At 46.0% G+C, this 21,852-nt stretch overlaps 1 protein-coding gene across 1 annotated transcript in view; it reads right to left on the reverse strand.

Moving 5' to 3' along the window:
• The window catches only part of LOC309564465 (uncharacterized protein), a gene marked incomplete at both ends in the record, with an annotated part of 1,172,539 nt that overhangs the window by 1,076,442 nt on the left and 74,245 nt on the right, over positions 1–21,852 (reverse strand). The window contains 1 exon segment of the mRNA XM_082269095.1: positions 15,818–17,525. Within this exon segment, the coding sequence (XP_082125221.1) occupies positions 15,818–17,525 (1,708 nt within the window).

Below are 21,852 nucleotides of genomic sequence, written 5' to 3' on the forward strand. Positions count from 1 at the left end.
ATACAGACATATCCCTCCACCCGGCACAGCCAGCAAATAACAGAGCAAGTAACCCCGGGAAAATTCTTCTGTCAGAGATCTTGGTAGACCTGGGTATGGGGCAGAAGACCCAAGGTACATACCCCAGGTGTCTAGGCTGAGCAACGTCCATGGTGAACATCAACATTTTACTGCCAGCTGAACCCCAGAATCTCCATAAATCCAGTCTAGAGACATAAATTGTGTCTGCAGCACAGAGAAGGAAGATTATCCAAGAGAAATACAGGAATACAGGACGGGGAACACAGCTCAGGAAAGTGACCAGGGGATTACAGGCTAATATTACCCAGTCCCCTCCCCCCCCCTACTCTGGTCCAATCAGTGAGCAGTATGGATGGAGGAATGGATTTAGTGTTAATGACCCACCTGTGCTGATCTCTGTAGGAGTGTCCTCCTCTATAAATGTCCTCATTATTCCATCCTCCTCCATAGACTGCTGATCATCCCTCACATACGTCTCTTCTTCTTCTGCTTTAACCTCAAATTCTATATCGATTGGATCTCCACTCTAAACCAAGAAAATGAGAGAGAATATCATCTGTAAGATATAAGCTTACATAAAAAACACACACATCCCCTCCACAAGTCCATGTTCTAGATACTCCATCCCACCAACCTTGTAACATTGAGGGATGGTGTGACCTTCCTGTGTGGAATCCCGGGAATACAGAGGACGGGGACATCTCTCTGGGGGGTTTCTGTAGCTGGGTGACTCCACCATGGTGTCCTGGTACAGATCTTTGTGTCCTTCCTCCATCACCCCATCCTCATCCTCCTCCTCTTTTATCTCTTCTTTAACCTCAACTTTAGAATCTCTCAGGTTTCCACTCTGAATATATAATAAAAATGACATCAATGGTAACAATGCAGATAATGTACAGATCCTAATGATACTATCAGTGATTGTTCCTCATCTACCTGATGATGGTGAGGGATGGTGTGACCTTCCTTTGTGGAATCCCGGGAATACAGAGGACGGGGACATCTCTCTGGTGGGTTCCTGGTATTAGGTGGATCCATCATATCCTTGTGTCCTTCTGAGAGTTCTTCCATCACTCCATACTCCTCATCCTTCTCTTTATATTCTTCTTTAACAACAATATTATCATCCCCAAGATTTCCACTCTGAGTATATAATAAAACATTAATTTTAATATGCTTGTGTATAAATAATAACTACCAATAATTGTTCCAAATCTACCTGATGATGGTGGGGGATGGTGTGACCTTCCTGTGTGGAATCCCGGGAATACAGAGGACGGGGACATCTCTCTGGTGGGTTCCCATTACTGGATCCATCTGTAGGAAAAACACACACACTGTCGGGGACCATAAACCAGACAAAGACAGAAAGTTCAGTTAAAAAAAAAACAAAAAAAAACACACCTTTAATGAAATAGCAAAAAATAACAGTTCAGGAACGTAGTCAACAACAGAAGCCGGGGTCATGAAACCAGAAGTCAGCGTAGTCAGGAGCAAAAATCAGGAACAGGAATAGGAAGAGAAGTCAGCCAGGGCAAGTAATACACAGGAACACACTGGAGAGCATAGACCAAGCAAGGGCAAGGAGGAAATGAGCTAAGCTACTTAAATAGCCAAATGGGGCTGGCTGTAGGCTGGACTAATGAGGCAGGTAATGGTAACCAGGTGAGTCATTGTGGTAGTAATTGCGGCTTGTAATTAACCGACAGCTAAGCAACTTCTAAACTCTGAAAGAAAAGAGATGCTCGTTAAGTAGCAGGAGCCCAGCCCTGACACACACTGACTGAATACATTGTTTCTATGTGTTTATCAGATGATGGGGGATCTAGGTGGAGCCTCCATACTGCTCTCTCCTTTACAATAAAGTCTCCTCTTACCCGGGGATGTGAGGGGCGGCTGATTCTCCATCATGACGTCCTTGTAGAGATCCTTGTGTCCTTCTAAATACTCCCACTCCTCCATGGAGAAATAGACAGTGACATCCTGACACCTTATAGGAACCTGACACACACAATGATACAGTCACCATCCAGACACATCCCTTGTCTGTTACTGGATAATGTCCCAGAATTCCCAGCACCGCTCACCTCTCCTGTCAGCAGCTCCATCATCTTCTCGGTGACTTCTAGAATCTTCTCCATGTTGTGTCTCTCAGGTTTTAGGGAGTCACTTGGAGGCACTGTGATGGTCATATGATCACCTGACTTCAGAAGAGGAAATCTCTGTATTGGAGAACCAATAGGAATATCATGTTAGAATCCCAGAATCCTCCTCACCTCTCCGGTCAGGTCTGTGTTTTATCAACAGAGATAAGAGTGATGTCATGTGACCTCCCAGAATCCTCCTCACCTCTCCGGTCAGGTCTATGTTTTATTAATAGAGATAAGAGTGATGTCATGTGACCTCCCAGAATCTTCCTCACCTCTCCGGTCAGCAGGTAGATGATCTCCAGGGTGAGGTTTAGTATCTTCTCAGCCATGTGACTCCGGTCCTCCTTCATCCTCATTCGTTCTGTCAATCAATCTATACAGGTTTCTGTCTAGAAAGGTAAGGATAAAAATATATATGTAAGTGGGGGAATGTTCTGACCCTGAATGGGTTAATCTAGGTTTCCACACTATATATATGTGTATCATCATCTGCTGGAGATAAAAGAAGTCACAGTGACTATGGAGGAAGAGGACGGACATGATGGGGGGGTTACTGGGGGTAAATAGAAAATAAGATCTTATTACCTCCTCTTCTGCCTCTTCCAGCAACGTTGCCTCATTACTTCATCCTTACTCACCTCTCACCCGGAACTTCCTATTTATACCTGACATCACTTCCTGTCTGTACTTTACATCACTTCCTGTCTTCCATAGAGACTTCCTGTCCGGGTAGAAGTGAGATCACCATCTTCTGGAGCTCAGAGGAACTGCAGCCCCGAGAAACGTCTCGTAGTGTGAACACGGCCTTGTGCTGTGTGTGTGTGTATGTACTGTATATCCTTATAGATGGGGTCATCACCACTCCCACCAAGAAGGGGGGAAGAGAAATATATTACTGCCTAATACCATCACACGCTCATCACACTCTCTGTGTGTATCTGTGCTTTTGGTATGTGGCCCTTTTTCATCTGTTGCCCCGTGTGCATTACCATGATGTTTATGTTGTTCTGAAGTGTCAAATAATGCTTTACGATTAGGCCTTATCCCTTTTCAGTCTGACTTTAGAAGTGAAAGATCCACTCTGTTAGACATCCTTATATCCACTCTTGATTAATTAACTAATTTCCACCCCCACCCTTATACAAGTATAAATTTAGTGCACCCTTACGGGGAAGCACATTGCGGGGTTAGCACATTGCACAGCATCTTTTCTTAAAGCGGTAGTATCCCGCTTTTTGACACTTTTACCTACAGGTAAGCCTATAATAAGGCTTACCTGTAGGTACAAATAATTTCTCCTAAACCGGCATGGTTTAGGAGATATTTACAGTGCATGCAGCCGCTCGCGCATACGCTCTGAAGGTCCGGGGGACCTTCAATTAGTTTTCCGGGAGCTTGCCGGAAAATCACTCCCGCGCGCATGCGCGGGAGTGACGTCATCGCGGCTCCGGCCAATCATCGCGCCGGAGCCGTCTCTTCCGGCCAATCACCGCGCCGGAGCCGCCGAACCCGGAAGAGACGGTGAGGGATCATGGCAGCGCCCGCAGCGATGTCCGGGGGTCCGTGTCGGGGCTTCGTTCTAAGGTAAGTTACACATAATGGGCTAGTATGCGATGCATACTAGCTCATTATGCCTTTGTCTTGCAGGTTTTTTTTTTTTTTAGGGTTTACAACCGCTTCTTTATTTAAGTGATTTTTTCTACAAGTGATATGCACTTCAAACTCTGCACTTCAGCGATTTCACAAAGCGAGAAAACACCAACAAGCACCGAACTGGCTGCAGGTGACCCCGTCTCTCTATTCAGCTCTTTGCACACTCTGTAACATGCACTCCCTACCACTCTTGCTGACAGTTATGTCCTCTCTTCTCAAACTCACTCACCTTCACCCCTCTTCTCCACCCAACAGCTTATATATATCACCCCATCTTCTGTCCTCTCCCTATTACTGCTCCTACCAACTATTGCTAATCTTACATCCACACACCGAGAAAAGTTCAAGGACTTTGGGGCATGTCCCTTCATATAAATCACATTCCCACATTATCTCCCTTCTCCTTGCCTCTGGTGACATATCCCCAAACCCAGGGCCTCCATTTGGCTTTTCAACACTCTCCCATCGCCCTACACCCTCTGCCAGCAGCCGCAACCCACAGAACCTAGTCTCCATTCCTCTTTATCTCAATACCAGCCTCCCCTTCTCCTGCGCCCTTTGGAACGCCCGCTCCATCTGTAACAAATTCGCCTCCCTCCATGACCTCTTCATCACAAATTCTTTTAACCTACTCGCCATCACCGAAACCTGGCTTCATAATTCCGATACTAATTCTCCTGCTTCCCTCTCCCATGGCGGCCTCCTCTGGACTCACTCTCCTAGACCAGGTGGACGGAAGGGAGGTGGAGTGGGAATCCTTCTAGCCCCATACAGCACCTATCAGGTACTTCACCTACCTCCCTCTCTGACATTCTCCTCTTTTGAGGCGCTTTGCATTTGTTTATTTTCTCCTGTTTCTTTAAAAATCGCTGTCATCTACTGGCCCCCTGGACCATTATCCACATTCCTTGAGGACTTTTCTGCCTGGCTACCCTACTTTCTCTGTTCTGATATCCCCACAATCATTCTTGGTGACTTTTACATCCCAGTTAATGCCAATACTACTACTGCTTCTAAACTTCTCAGCCTAACCTCATCTCTTGACCTGAAGCAATGGATACAGGCTCCTACACACTCCACTGGCAACACCCTTGACCTTGTCTTCTCCTATCTATGCACTCCATGCAACCTCTCCAACAAACCTCTCCCACTCTCTGATAACCACCTTATTAGTTTCGCACTCTCCCTGTCTTCCACCTCCTCTCCCTCCAACCGCCTAACAGTTACCCGTAGAAACCTTCGCCACCTCAACCCTTCTATGCTCTACTCTGCCACTGACCATCTATATGACAAAATCTAACCCCTGTCAAGCCCCAACCTAGCCACTTCCATCTATAACAGCTCACTGTCATCCTCCCTAGACAAGCTCGCTCCCCTCACTACACGCAGAATTAGGCCCCGACCCCTACAACCCTGGCAAACAGACAACACCCGAAGTCTCAGAAAATGTAGCCGCGCTCTTGAGCGCCTGTGGCGTAAGACTAAGTCCCTGGATGACTTCAACAAATATAAATCTGCCCTTCTAAAATATTATTCCTGCCTCCTCACTGCCAAGCAAACCTATTTTACCATGCTCATCCAAACATTCTCTTCTAGTCCCCATCATCTCTTCTCTACCTTTAACTCTCTACTCTGTCCTCCAGCCTCTAACTCGTTCACTGCCCAGGAGATCGCCAATCACTTCAAAAATAAGATAGATACAATTCGCAAGGAGATCTCCAATGTGCAGAAACCTCCCCCACTTACCAACCCATATCCACAGGTACAATCATTACTTACCTCGTTCCACCCTACTAGTATTAACGAGGTTGCTGTACTTTTATCTAACAACCATCTAACCACCTGCCATCTGGATCCTGCTCCCTCACACATGCTACGCTCACCCTCTGACTCTATTCTGCGCTCTCTAACTCACATCTTCAACCTCTCCCTCTCTTCTGGCATCTTCCCTAATTCTCTAAAACATGCGCTAGTCACTTCCATCCTTAAAAAGCCCTCACTGGACCCCACCAACCTTCACAATCTACGCCCCATCTCCTTACTCCCCTTCTCCTCCAAACTCCTTGAACGATTGGTCTACAACCAACTGAGTGACCATCTGACTAAGAACAATCTTCTTGATCTCCTTCAGTCCAGATTTCGCCCTCAACATTCCACTGAAACTGCTCTCCTTAAACTCACAAACGACCTACTAACAGCTAACACCCATGGATACTATTCTGTACTACTCCTCCTGGACCTCTGCCTTTGACACAGTAGACCACACCCTCCTCCTCAAAATACTCCACTCCTTTGGCCTCCGTGACCGCACTCTTCACTGGTTCTCATCCTACCTATCCCAACGCACAGTCAGTGCTACTTACAACTCTACTACCTCCTCTCCTCTTCCTTTCTATGTTGGGGTCCCCCAAGGTTCTGTCCTTGGACCACTCCTTTTCTCAATCTACATCTCCTCCCTGGGTCAGCTGATTGCCTTCCATGGCTTTCAATATCAGCTATACGCTGATGACACCCAAATCTATCTCTCCACCCCTCAGCTCACTCCTTCAGTCTCCTCACGCATCACCAGCTTACTAACAGACATATCAGCCTGGATGTCACATCACTTCCTCAAACTCAACCTATCCAAAACCGAGCTCATGGTATTCCCTCCCCTACGTTCCTCTTCCCCTGATTTCTCTGTCAACATCAACGGCACAACTATCAACCTAGCCACCCATGCCAAGGTCCTAGGTATAGTCCTGGACTCTGAACTATCCTTTCAGCCACACATCCACTCACTGTGCAAAGCTTGCCCCCTCAACCTCGCAAAAACATCTCCAAGATACGCCCCTTCCTAACCAATGATGCCACAAAGCTTCTAATCCACTAAAAAACAAGATATGTGCAGCGCTAAAAAATATAATATAAATGTCCGACAACATATAGAGTCCAATCAATCAAAGTAAATATAATGGTGATGAAAAAATCCAATAAGACAAAAATGATGAAAACTTGTTGTGCAGCAAATCCCAACACCAGTGAAGGTAAATTAGATTGCGCTCACCAGATGGATGGGACCCAGTTACCATATAGTAAAATGGGTCAAACGGGCTTGAGAGTGGATGAAGTATCCCAATAGGATTCACCGGCCATGGTAGAAAGCATGTAGATCTCCGATGGATGTGATCAGTCAGAGGCTCCACTTCCACATGATGAATGGTATGTCAGAAAAAACAGGGGGGGGGACATAGCGTAATATTGCTAAAAAACCTACAAACATCCGTGAAGGAATAGCGTGTATAATCCACTCCCTGGTCATCTCTCGTCTCGATTACTGCAACTCCATTCTCATTGGCTTACCTTTGAAAAGACTATCCCCCCTTCAGTCCATCATGAACACTGCTGCCAGGCTCATCCACCTTGCAAACCGCTCTGTGTCTGCTTGCCCTCTTTGCCAATCCCTCCATTGGCTGCCACTCAACCAACAAATTAAATTCAAGTTACTAACCATAACTTGGCGCCCAGCTACATCACTAATCTGGTCTCAAAATACCAACCAACTCGTTCTCTTCGTTCCTCCCAGGACCTCCTGCTCTCTAGCTCCCTTGTAACCACTTCCCATGCTCGCCTCCAGGACTTCTCCCGAGCTTCTCACATCCTCTGGAATGCTCTACCCCCATCTGTCCGACTATCTCCAACTTTGTCTATTTTCAGACGATCCCTGAAAACACATCTCTTCAGACAAACCTATCTGGCAACCACCTAACAACTGTACTCCTATTTTCTCCATCAGCCCATCCCCCACAGTTACTACCTCTTGTATCTCTTGACCGTCCCTCTTAGATTGTAAGCTCTAACGAGCTGGGTCCTCTGATTCCTACTGTATAAAAGTGTATTGTATTTGTACTGTCTACCCTCAAGTTGTAAAGCGCTGCGTAAACTGTCGGCGCTATATAAATCCTATATAATAATAATTAGGGATGCACCGAAATGAAAATTCTGGTCCGAAACCGAAAATGCAGGATGCCCTTGGCCGAAAGCCGAAACCGAAAATGACTTTTTCCCCCAAATAATTTTAACAGATAGAACAGGGGCATACACCAAAAACAGGTAGCGACGTACACCTGTCGCTGCCACCCTGTCACAGTATATGTACTGTGACGGGTTGGCAAGAGGTTAATTTAATTACCAATGGTATTTGTATTATGCAGCATGAGGGGGTTAATGTATTGCCACTGCTGGTCACTGATGAATTAGTGACCGACCAGTGGCAGTTAATTAACCCCTTTGTGCTGCATTAATGCAACCAGTATCAGTGTTAATTAACACTGGTTGCACTGATACTGGTTGCACTAATGCAGCACAAAGGGGTTAATTAACTGCCACTGGTCAGTCACTAATGCATCAGTGACCAGCAGTGGCAATATATTAACCCCCTCATGCTGCATAATACTAATTCCATACGTAAGCTGCCTCAGCTAACCCCCCCACTGCCTCAGCGTCCCTCCGCATCCCAAGGATGCAATCTCCTTACTCTCACTCTGCTCCTTTTTTTTTTTTTTTCTTCAACATAATGACCAAACAATTAAAAAAGCAGTCAATGTATGGGTTGCAAAAGTGCTCAATGGATCTTGGAAGAACAGAGGGGGGGGGGGGGGGCAGATAGGGGAGACAAGGGAGGGAGATAGGGACAGTTATGTGTAATGAAAAGTGTAAATGCAGTGCTCAGTGCTCACTCATTCAAGGTCCGAAGGTGAGGCAGAGGCTGGATGGCTCAGGTATCATTCATGAGGCTTGAAATGTGTAGCTGCTTGCTGTTCTTCATATTTCCCACCCACATCCCTCTCTCTGTCCTGCACAGACATACGCTGAGATAGGAGAGTGGGCGGCCCCGGGCAGACAGAAAAACTGGGGTGGGAGGGGGAGGAGGATGAGCTGCATGTCTTTCTCCTCTCCTGTCCGAGTCTGGGAGGGGTGAGTACTGCTCGCTGCTGGGCTGTGTGATAGACAAGGTGTCACAGACGCTCCACTCGGCTGCAGCTAACGGCCCCTAATTGAACCGACTGATTCTCCTATCCTACGGACAGGAGAATCAGGGACTTTTCAAACCTGCGCTGCGTACTCCTCCTTCCTCACAGCGGCCATTCATTTTGGCACTTTAAAACCTATTTTCGGCCGAAATGGGATAGGCTCATTTTCGGCCGAAAATTTCGGTGGCTGAAATTTCGGTGCATCCCTAATAATAATACCATCACACGCTCATCCCCCCTTTCCTGGCCAGGCAGGCTGCATGCTCAGATTAACAGTTTGTTTTTGTTTTTTTTCCTGGTTGATCTCATGCATCCTCCAATGACAACTCATATGCCTAAGCTCATGAAGGACACAACCAGCAAATAGGTTGTAAGGATCCTTAGTTCGGGTATACCCCTGGCTTGTTCTGCGGACTGAACCTTCGGCTAGCCGGACAATCAAAAATCACCAATACACTGATGGGTTCAATATGATTGTGTTTATTTCTGACATCGTTAACAATTTATAGCTTCAAACCACAAAATTTCCCTATACCTCCCAAAACCTCCCCTTAGCTTAACACCCTCCCAACACCCCATTACCCAATCAATTAACGAGTTTACTAAGTCTACCCAGTTACATTGTAAAGTTCAAAAGATTATAAAAACATGTTACATTTGTGACACAAAACTATAGCTCAGCGCTATCTCGATGTACATCTTGCGGTCGCATAACATCTGCAAAACATCTCTCATAACTAAGAAGACTATACCAGTCATTTTCCTATTCATTATCAACTATTATCTATTGCTGAAAGATTTATTCAAGCGATATCAATGTAAATATATGCTATGCGTATATTGTAGCTGATATATGGGATATATATTGGTAATATTCTCTCATTATATATGAAACATTCCTATAGCTTTGCATATCTTAATTTCAAACAGAACTTGCAAAACGAGACATCTAACATCCGTCGTAGATGCTAATCTCCTAACCACAACTGACATCCGGCACAAGCCAGAGCAGGTGTGACATTATGCCCTGCATGTCAACAAAACTAATGTCTGAAATTATAAGCAAAAGATATATTAACAAAAAAATAAAGGGCGACTCTAACCTTTAACATATACTGATATGTCATTATGCTAAGCTGAACATTCCAAGATGGCATTCCAAGATGCACATTTCCCTCACATAGGTTACTCATTATCAGGGCTTGTTTTCTCAGAGAATAGATGCAGGAACTCCCCCTTTCTCTGCACCTACACACCCCTGAGCATCATTCCTTGGTTCCATCCCCTACCCACCTCCAAGTACCATTCCTTGGTTCAAACCCCTATCCACCTCCAAGTACCATTCCTTGGCTCCACCCTCTACCCACCTCCGAGCACCATGCCTTGGTTCCACCCCCTACCCAACTCAGAGCACCATATCTTGGTTCTACCCTCTACCCACCTCCGAGCACCATTCCTTGGTTCCACCCCCTACCCACTTCCGAGCACCATTCCTTGGTTCCACCCTCTACCCACCTCCCAGTACCATTCCTTGGTTCTACCCTCTACCCACCTCCGAGCACCATTTCTTGGTTCCAACCCCTACCCACCTCCGAGCACCATTCCTTGGAATCCTCCAATGACAACTCATATGGCTAAGCTCATGAAGGCCACAACAAGCAAATAGGTGGCTCATTATCAGGGCTTGTTTTCTCAGAGAATAGGTGCAGGAACTTCCCCTTTCTCTGCCCCTACCCACCTCTGAGCATCATTCCTTGGTTCCACCCCCTACTCACCTCCAAGTACCATTCCTTGGTTCCACTCCCTACCCACCTCCAAGTACCATTCCTAGGTTCCACCCCTACACACCACCGAGCACCATGCCTTGGTTCCACCCCCTACCCAACTCCGAGCACCATATCTTGGTTCTACCCTCTACCCACCTCCGAGCACCATTCCTTGGTTCTACCCACCTCTGGGCACCATTCCTTGGTTCTACCCTCTACCCACCTCCCAGTACCATTCCTTGGTTCCACCCTCTACCCACCTCCGAGCACCATTTCTTGGTTCCAACCCCTACCCACCTCCAAACACTATTCCTTGGAATCCTCCAATGACAACTACGCTCATGAAGGCCACAACAAGCAAATAGGTTACTCAATATCAGGGCTTGTTTTCTGACAGAATAGATGCAGGAACTTTCCCCTTCTCTGCCCCTACACACCTCTGAGCATCATTCCTTGCTTCCACCCCCTATCCACCTCCAAGTACCATTCCTTGGTTCCACCCCCTATCCATCTCCAAGTACCATTCCTTGGTTCCACCCCCTACCCACCTCCGAGCACCATGCCTTGGTTCCACCCCCTACCCCACTCCGAGCACCATATCTTGGTTCTACCCTCTACCCACCTCCGAGCACCATTCCTTGGTTCTACCCTCTACCCACCTCTGAGCACCATTCCTTGGTTCCACCCTCTACCCACCTCCCAGTACCATTCCTTGGTTCCACCCTCTACCCACCTCCGAGCACTATTCCTTGGAATCCTCCAATGACAACTCATATGGCTAAGCTCATGAAGGCCACAACAAGCAAATAGGTTACTCATTATCAGGGCTTGTTTTCTCAGAGAATAGATGCAGGAACTTCCCCTTTCTCTGCCCCTACACACCTCTGAGCATCATTCCTTGGTTCCACCCCCTACTCACCTCCAAGTACCATTCCTTGGTTCCACCCCCTACCCACCTCCAAGTACCATTCCTTGGTTCCACCCCCTACCCACCTCCGAGCACCATATCTTGGTTCTACCCTCTACCCAACTCCGAGCACCATTCCTTGGTACCACCCTCTACCCACCTCCCAGTACCATTCCTTGGTTCCACCCACTACCCACCTCCGAGCACCATTTCTTGGTTCCAACCCCTACCCACCTCTGAGCACCATTCCTTGGACCTCGGAGGAATGGGTGGCACAATTTGAAAAAGACCAGTAAGTAACCTCTCCCCCAGAATTCAAGCTCTTTCCTGTCTTTTTGGATGAGGACTCTTTTTCTCTCTTCAATGCTTACTGGACTCCAAGTCGGAACTGCAGGAGCAAACCTCTTTGGAATTAGACATTGACTCTAGAACTGCAGTTTTCTTTCATTCGGCAGACATTTACTCTAAAGCAGGAGGCCAGACTAAATGCAGCTCATTGCTATCAAATGAAGCTAGCCCTTAAAGGATACAGTTTAAACTCTTGCAATGCAGACAAGATTGTCCAACTTGTAGAATTATTCTTTAGGATAGAATCAATATTCTTCATCCCAACTTCCATTGCATTGGAAGAGAGGCAAGGGTTAAGGCAGGTTCACAGGCTACAACTGCAGACAGATATACCCATTAGGGACAAGTCCAACACAAAGTTACCACCAGAAGACCCTGAAGCCCCCACAGGACCCACCTAATCATCATTAAAGAGTATACCACTGAAGGACACAGCATCCCCCAATGGCAACTCCATGTATATGGCTAAGCTCATGAAGGCCACGTCAACCAAATAGGTGACTCATTATGCTGGAAAATCTCTTCAAGTGCCTAATCTGACATCCTGCAGTACAGGTAGAAGTGTTCTGGTTTGAACTGAACAATCCAGTGCTGCAAGGTGACGACCACTAAAGCTGGATACACAAAATACAACTTTTTATTGTTTGATTTCCTTTAGATTTACCTTCAACTATGTAGTACAAGGGCCTGCCTGATTGCATACTAATTGAAAGTGTTTGGGTTTGACCTCATCTTATATGGTTTTGGTGAATCTAAAGGAAACAAACAATCTAAAGAAAATGGTATGGTGTGTATCCAGCTTAAAACATCCTGCTGCTCTGTCCTTCTGATCAGTTTGCACCACTCTTCTAGCATGAACTTCTAGCTTAAACATCATAAGGAAAAAGGCAACACACTCCTTTTAAAGTGCTAAAAATACTTGCATTGCAGGTACCTCTGCAGGAAGAGAGGTACAAAAACCTGCTTATAGACCGTCCTCATCTTCCTATTAGGAATTGTTTGAAGAGGATTAAACTGGTCAGTTGAGTGGTCCTACAAAGGAAAAGCTTAACATGGTCAGAGTTGAGACTCCTTGTACATGCAGATCTGGAGAGGCTTAATAGAAAGTGTCCATTAGTCAGCTTCCCATACACCAGCTTTATGAGGCCTGCAGAAGAGCTGACAATCCAGGAACAGTATCAGTAAGGAAGACGCTGCCCCCCTCCAGCTTTAACCTGCATAGAGCAGCCACAGCATAGAGGGATTAGGCTGCAGCGGCACAAAGACCTGTCACAGTAAGAAATAAATCCATGATAAACAGACACGGTGCAAAGGAGAACTCCACATTGTTAGGAAAAACATATTATACCATATATAATTGCTACTCGAGCTATGTAGTCATTTTTTTTTTTTTTTAATCGCAATTCAAACTACGGCTGCTAAAGTCTCCTTATTGTCAAAAAAAAAAGACAGTGTAACAGTTGTTTGTGTTTGCTGGGTGAGAAAAACCCATAAGGGGTTAATTACTGCTAAAGGAATACTGACACTGCAGCTTCTCACATCAGAGCACCGTCCCAGCAGGTGAAGAATCAAACACCCCATAATCCGTATTTATGTACATCATAATAAATACAAACATGGCTTACTAGCACACGGCCTTCCTTCCAACCCCCAACAAACTAACCCGACCTGGGGCGGACACAGGGGGGAAAAAATCGGACCAAAATGTGTTGTATATATAGGTATCGGTCCTGATAATCCTAGGTAGAAGATAAAATATATATGTGTAGTAGTGTGAGGAGTAATTACATTCTCTATTCTATATCTATTCATACAGAAAGGAGGAAGGATAATCACCTTATGAGGATAGCAGGTTGGTATACACCGGATGGAGTTTATACTCCCATAATATGTGGGTGTCTCTCTCTATAGGGGTCACCTAGGTATATGATCAAAGCCCATCTTGTTTATGACTCATAGTTAGTGTACTCTTATCTTTAATAATGTAGGTTTCACCCTACCTGTAGGTTAGGTATATCTTTTGGATATACTTACCGCCCCTTACCTATGTAAGAAATGTCAAATGGAGGAGGAGCCTGCAGTAGTTATTTTATAATAAAGGATTTTTCAAAAATTGTGTGTTTTTATTACTTTTTGACACTTTTTTGGTGAATAGGTACGGGTAATATGTTCCAGATACTCATTCACATGGGGGGTGGGGTGGGATCTGGGGGCCCCCTTGGTAAAAGAGGCTTTCAGATTACGACAAGTCCCATGCCTGCAGACCCCCACAACCACAGTCCACGGTTGTGGGGAAGAGGCCCTTGTCTCCATCAACATGGGGACGAGGTGCTTTAGGGTGGGGGAGGCAGAGCTTCCCCAAAGCACCCACCTATGTTGGAGGACATGTGGCCTGGTGTTAAGGGGGAGGGGCCCTCACTCATCCCTCCCACTTTCCTGACCTGTCGGGCTGCATGCCGGGATAAAGGGTCTGTTATGGATTTTAGGGGAGAACCCACGCTGGTTTTTTTACTTTAAATTTGGACCCCGAAGGGCCTGGTATGGACTGGGCGGAGGGGGAGCATACTGTTTTTTTTTTCTATTGCCGGCATTCTTTTCTTTCCATTCATCTGTCAGTGGGGAAGCCCGCTGACAGCTGATGAGTCATGGTTGGTAAGGATGCGGACGGCCGGCTTCCCGGATTGCTGCTTAACAACCAGCCATTTCTTTACACAGAATTTGCATCGGCGATCGTTTTTTTTGACTGATCCGAATCGTTCTGAAAAGTTGGAATTTGTTAGAAAATGAATAAACAAAACAAATTTTAACAGATTTCAACTAAATTCATTACAATTTCATTTGGAGATTCGGATACATCCGAATCTAGGAATCCCCAAAAATTTGTTGGAATTTGTATTCACACCGAAACGAATTTCACGTGTCTAACACTTAATGGCCACCTGCTAACAGCTGGGCTCCCAGCCAATGCAAATGGCCGCCGATGGCAGGGCCCACTCTCCAGGCATGGATCCTCTACATATGTGTGCCATAACACCACCCCGCTAATAGCTGGGGACTCAATGACCACTTGGGACATCCTGGAAGACTTCTGGATACCAAAGGAAGCTCCGGACATCCCGCACAGCTGCCCAGCACCAGACCCGCCCACCAATACTTCCAATAGGTAGGAAAACTTCATACAAAAATGGTCCTATAAGTGATGAGGATAAAAAAGGAATGCAGCCATTGGCTTATCCTGAATATTTATGGGGGTGGGGTCTTATGGGGGAGGAACGAGGGCGGGGCTACCCAAACGTATGCCATGAACATCTGTCAGGAAAGCACATTATGGCCACTAGATGGAACTGACCATTATAGGAAATCCCAATTCACCATGGCTGGGGGAATGCGTGTCACATTTCATCAACACATTTATAACAACCAGATCTGTAAGTGTTTGTGAAATCTTCCCGCACAAAATGTACTCAGCCAATGAAATGTAAGGACTCCATTTTTATTTTTCTCCTGCTATCAATGGCCGACACGGGACAACACTTCATCTATGTCTTTGGTGATCTCTGATATCCTTATGAAGTGTTTCTTACATGATGAAGATCAGCCATGGAGTATATCTGAGGTGTATATCAGGGTGTGCTTCTTCCCCACATGTCCACCAACATTCATATAGAAGACATTTTCCGCACTCAAGGCACCAATACATCTCCAGGGTTGTGTGGAACCCTTGATGTACAGGAAGACAGGACCGCAGTCAGGAACAATTCCCTCACACAGGACAGGAATACGGCTTCTCACCAGTGTGCGTTCTCTGATGTGTGTAAAGATGGGACTTCCGTGCAAAACATTTCCCGCACTCAGGACAGGAATACGGCTTCTCACCTGTGTGAAATTTCTGATGTGTGGAAAGATGGGACTTCACTGAAAAACATTTCCCACACTCAGGACAGGAATACGGCTTCTCACCGGTGTGAAATCTCTGATGTGTGGAAAGATAGGACTTCAGTGAAAAACATTTCCCGCACTCAGGACAGGAATACGGCTTCTCACCAGTGTGCAATCTCTGATGTTTGGAAAGAGCGGACTTCTGTGCAAAACATTTCCCACACTTAGGACAGGAATACGGCTTCTCACCCGTGTGAGATCTCTGATGTGTGGAAAGATTGAACTTGCATGAAAAACATTTCCCGCACTCAGGACAGGAATACGGCTTCTCACCATTGTGAGATCTCTGATGTGTGGAAAGATGGGACTTCCGTGAAAAACATTTCCCGCACTGAGGACAGGAATACGGCTTCTCACCAGTGTGCAATCTCTGATGGGTGGAAAGAGCGGACTTCTCTGAAAAACATTTCCCACACTCAGGACAGGAATACGGCTTCTCACCAGTGTGTGATCTCTGATGTGTGGAAAGACGGGACTTCTGTGCAAAACATTTCCCGCACTCAGGACAGGAATACGGCTTCTCACCATTGTGAGATCTCTGATGTGTGGAAAGATGGGACTTCCGTGAAAAACATTTCCCGCACTGAGGACAGGAATACGGCTTCTCACCAGTGTGCAATCTCTGATGGGTGGAAAGAGCGGACTTCTCTGAAAAACATTTCCCACACTCAGGACAGGAATACGGCTTCTCACCAGTGTGTGATCTCTGATGTGTGGAAAGACGGGACTTTTGTGCAAAACATTTCCCGCACTCAGGACAGGAATACGGCTTCTTACCTGTGTGAAATTTCTTATGTGCGGAAAGAGCGGACTTGCATGGAAAACATTTCCCACACTCAGGACAGGAATACGGCTTCTCACCCGTATGAATTTTCTGATGTGTGCAAAGATAGTACTTGCATGAAAAACATTTCCCGCACTCAGGACAGGAATAAGGCTTCTCGCCAGTGTGAGATCTCTGATGTGTGGAAAGAGCGGACTTATCTGCAAAACATTTCCCACACTCAGGACAGGAATACGGCTTCTCCCCGGTGTGCGTTCTCTGATGTGTGGAAAGATAGGACTTCACTGCAAAACATTTCCCGCACTCAGGACAGGAATACGGCTTCTCACCGGTGTGCGTTCTCTGATGTGTGTAAAGATGGGACTTCCGTGCAAAACATTTCCCGCACTCAGGACAGGAATACGGCTTCTCACCTGTGTGAAATTTCTGATGTGTGGAAAGATGGGACTTCACTGAAAAACATTTCCCACACTCAGGACAGGAATACGGCTTCTCACCGGTGTGAAATCTCTGATGTGTGGAAAGATAGGACTTATGTGCAAAACATTTCCCGCACTCAGGACAGGAATACGGCTTCTCACCAGAGTGCAATCTCTGATGTTTGGAAAGAGCAGACTTGTATAAAAAACATTTCCCGCACACAGGACAGGGATATGGCTTTTCCCCCGTGTGCAATCTCTGATGTGTAGAAAGAGCGGAAATCTCTGCAAAACATTTCCCGCACTCAGGACAGGAATATGGCTTTTCCATCGTGTGCAATCTCTGATGTGTGGAAAGAGCAAACTTCTGTGTAAAACATTTCCCGCACTCAGGACAGGAATACGGCTTCTCCCCTGTGTGAGATCTCTGATGTATGGAAAGATGGGACTTCCGTAAAAAACATTTCCCGCACTCAGGACAGGAATATGGCTTCTCACCAGTGTGCAATCTCTGATGTGTGGAAAGATATGACTTGTATGGAAAACATTTCCCGCACTCAGGACAGGAATACGGCTTCTCACCGGTGTGAGATCTTTTATGCACATTAAGACTGCTTTTGAAACGGAAACTCTTCCCACACTCACAACAGATAAGAGGTGCTGCTGTTCTAAGTATGGCACCGTCCCTCACAGTCTGAGGTTCCTCAGGATAAGAGGAATACGATGGTCCGACACTGTCCCTCACAGTCTGAGGTTTCTCAGGATAAGAGGAATACGATGGTCCGGCACCGTCCCTCACAGTCTGAGGTTTCTCAGGATAAGAGGAATACGATGGTCCGGCACCGTCCCTCACAGTCTGAGGTTCCTCAGGATAAGAGGAATACGACGGTCCAGCACTGTCCCTCACAGTCTGAGGTTCCTCAGGATAAGAGGAATACGACGGTCCAGCACTGTCCCTCACAGTCTGAGGTTCCTCAGGATAAGAGGAATACAATGGTCCGGCACTGTCCCTCACAGTCTGAGGTTCCTCAGGATAAGAGGAATACGATGGTCCGGCACTGTCCCTCACAGTCTGAGGTTCCTCAGGATAAGAGGAATACGATGGTCCGGCGCTGTCCTTCACAGTCTGAGGTTCCTCAGGATAAGAGGAATACGATGGTCCGGCACTGTCCCTCACAGTCTGAGGTTCCCCAGGATAAGAGGAATACGATGGTCCGGCACTGTCCCTCACAGTCTGAGGTTCCTCAGGATAAGAGGAATACGATGGTCCTTCTACACTGTGTGGTCCCGGATGGACATTTGAGGTAGCCGGGTTTTCTCCTGGACTATACTGTGTGATGTCCTCATCTTCTACTTTACAGTCTGGAGACAAAGTGAGACAATCCTCTGAGGTTTTCCTCATCTCCCGTCCATCTACTAAAATAGAAATACAAAGATTATTACTAGACATCAGCAGATTGGTCAGTGGCGGCTGGTACATAGCAGTGTTAATTTTGGCAGCAAATTTCAATTTAGTTTTAGTCTTAGTCTTAGGACTAAAATGGCATTTTAGTTTTAGTCCCATTTTAGACTTCTGCAAGTGTTTTAGTTTTAGTCGTATTTAGTCGACTAAAACTCCAGTACATTTTAGTCGACTAAAACTCCAGTACATTTTAGTCAACTAAAACGTCCTACATTTTAGTCGACTAAAACTCATTTTAGTCATCTATAATCGAATGGGTGTAGTTCAATTATAAATTGTAATGCATTATTTAAGCATTTCTCTACAATTTCCAAACTCATTATATACTCCTGCTGTAACTGAGACAATCCTCTGAGGTTTTCCTCATCTCCCATCCATGTACTAAAAAAGAAATACAGAGATTATTACTAGACATCAGCAGATTGGTTCCCCTAAACCAGGACTCCGCCCACATCAGGCAGCTTTGTCTCTGAGGATCTTAGAATTCCCCCCTCAAGGTAACTAGTAAATGGGTCCTCTGATCTCCTACCAGTTCATTTCTTTATTCATGGACCTTAGTCAGAGAGTGAGGAAACAACGAGAACTGTCTTTTATAGGAGTGACAGTGATGAGGGGATTATAGGACGAGTGTCCCCTCCCCCTCTATCACTCATTGCCATCTTCCCTACACAAGAAGTCCCGCACTTCCTTATTTAGTCCATGATTTAGTCATGAATAACAGCGGGGCTGAGCCCCACCAGAGGTCAGAGAGTGAGGATGGGGGGAGAACAACCAAGATGAAGACTGGACTGATCCTGAAGACCATATATATCTCTGGGAAGTCCAATCAGGATGCAACGCATCAGATGGGAGTGGCTTGAGGACATCATCACGTTGGGCGGAGTCCCCTCAAGTTACACTGAGACTGATGCTCGGGGAATCTGCAGTGATTGGGTGTATTCAATGCTGGATTGCTTTTTTAACCTTGTGAGTGCTTTTCTTATCCATGTAATAAATATAACAGTGAGCACTATGGAGTCTCTTTATCTCTAGTAGCAGGAGCTGGCTACCTAAAGAGGAGGCTCCGCCTACATGTACCTGAAGGTGTGTGATTTCATGCTGGGTGTGTCCTCTTGGTATGGAGCAATGGGGTCCATCTGAAGAGGTGAGAGTACACCTGGAATTGCAGAGTGGCGCACTGTCAGTTTATTCTCCGTGACACCAGAAGGGTGGATTTGTGGCTCATTCATGTTTACTGTGGATTGTAAAACTGTTTGCGACTGTTCACCAGTGTGCGTGTCTTTTCATGTCTTTTCTTCAAGTGTTTGTGTGTTTGTGTGTAACAGTGTGTGCATTGTATAGATAGAATATACACGGCTCAATAAAAATGAAAGTAACTCAGTGACTTGGGTGTGAGACTATACAGACATATCCCTCCACCCGGCACAGCCAGCAAATAACAGAGCAAGTAACCCCGGGAGAATTCTTCTGTCAGAGATCTTGCTAGACCCGGATATGGGGCAGAAGACCCAAGGTACATACCCCAGGGGTCTAGGCTGAGCAACGACTATGGTGAACATCAACATTTTACTGCCAGCTGAACCCCAGAATCTCCATAAATCCAGTATAGAGACATAAATTGTGTCTGCAGCACAGAGAAGGAAGATTATCCGAGAGAAATACAGGAATACAGGACGGGGACACAGCTCAGGAAAGTGACCAGGGTATTACAGGCTTATATCACCCAGCCCCCCCCCCCTCTACTCTGGACCAATCAGCGAGCAGTATGGGTGGAGGAATGTATTTAGTGTTAATGACCCACCTGTGCTGATCTCTGTAGTAGTGTCCTCCTCTATAAATGTCCCCGTTATTCCATCCTCCTCCATAGACTGCTGATCATCCCTCACATACGTCTCTTCTTCTTCTGATTTAACCTCAAATTCTATATCAATTGGATCTCCACTCTAAACCAAGAGAATAAGAGAGAATATCATCTGGAAGATATAAGCTTACATAAAAAACACACACATCCCCTCCACAAGTCCATGTTCTAGATACTCCATCCCACGAACCTTGCAATAGTGAGGGATGGTGTGACCTTCCTGTGTGGAATTCCGGGAATACAGAGGACGGGGACATCTCTCTGGTGGGTTTCTGTAGCTAGTTGACTCCACCATGGTGTCCTGGTACAGATCTTTGTGTACTAACTCTATGACCCCATCCTCATCATCCTCCTCTTTTATTTCGTCTTTAACCTCAACTTTAGAATCTCTCAGGTTTCCACTCTGAATATATAATAAAAATAATATCAATGGTAACAATGCAGATAATGTACAGATCCTAATGATACTATCAGTGATTGTTCCTCATCTACCCGATGATGGTGAGGGATGGTGTGACCTTCCTGTGTGGAATCCCGGGAATACAGAGGATGGGGACATCTCTCTGGTGGGTTCTCATTACTGGATCCATCTGTAGAAAACACACACACACTGTCGAGGACCATAAACCAGGCAAAGACAGAAAGTACAGTTAAAAAAAAAAAAAGACACTTTTAATGAAATAGAAAAAAAATAACACAGTTCAGGAACGTAGTAAAAAACAGAAGCTGAGATTTGGATGCCAGAGCAGGTAATCGGAGGAGCCAGGGTCAAGAAACCAGAAGTCAGCATAGTCTGAAGCAAAAATCAGGAACAGGAATAGGAAGAGAAGTCAGCCAGGGGAAAAAACACACAGGAACACACTGGAGATTATAGACCAAGCAAGGGCAAGGAGGAAATGAGCTCAGCTGCTTCAAAAGCAAAAAAGGGGCTGGCTGTAGGCTGGACTAATGAGGGAGGAAATATCAATCAGGTGAGTCACTGTGGTAACAAGTGGCTGGTAGTTACCCGACACCTAAGCAGCTTCTAAACACTGAAAGAAAAGAGCAGCTCGCTAACTATCAGGAGCCCAGCCCTAACCGTAACCTCTTCCCCAACAATCCCTCCCCCTTGGGGGAGCACCAGACTTGAGGGGAAAACTAATATGGAAAGCCTGGAGCAGGGCAGGAGCATTTATGTCCGAGGATGAGACCCAAGAGCGTTCCCCTGGACCGTAACCCCTCTGTGAACTGGATATCTTATATGTCCACTAAACCTACGGGAGTCAATGATAGATTGTATCTCATATTCCACATGGTTGTCAACCTTAATCGGGCGAAGGCGTGGTACTGAGGTGGTATAGCAATAACACGTAAGGAAACATGGAATACGTTGTAAATACGAACGTTGGAAGGAAGATCTAAGGCGTAGGCCACCATGTTAACCTTATAGAGTATGCGGAAAGGCCCAATATACCGAGGTGCCAGTTTTAGTGAGGGAACACAGAATCAGAGTTAATGGGAATACAGCCAGACCCTCTCCCCCACTTGGTA

The sequence above is a fragment of the Pelophylax lessonae genome, assembly GCF_965119305.1.
Source record: "Pelophylax lessonae genome assembly, chromosome: 9".
In the NCBI taxonomy this organism is placed as follows: Eukaryota; Metazoa; Chordata; class Amphibia; order Anura; family Ranidae; genus Pelophylax; species Pelophylax lessonae.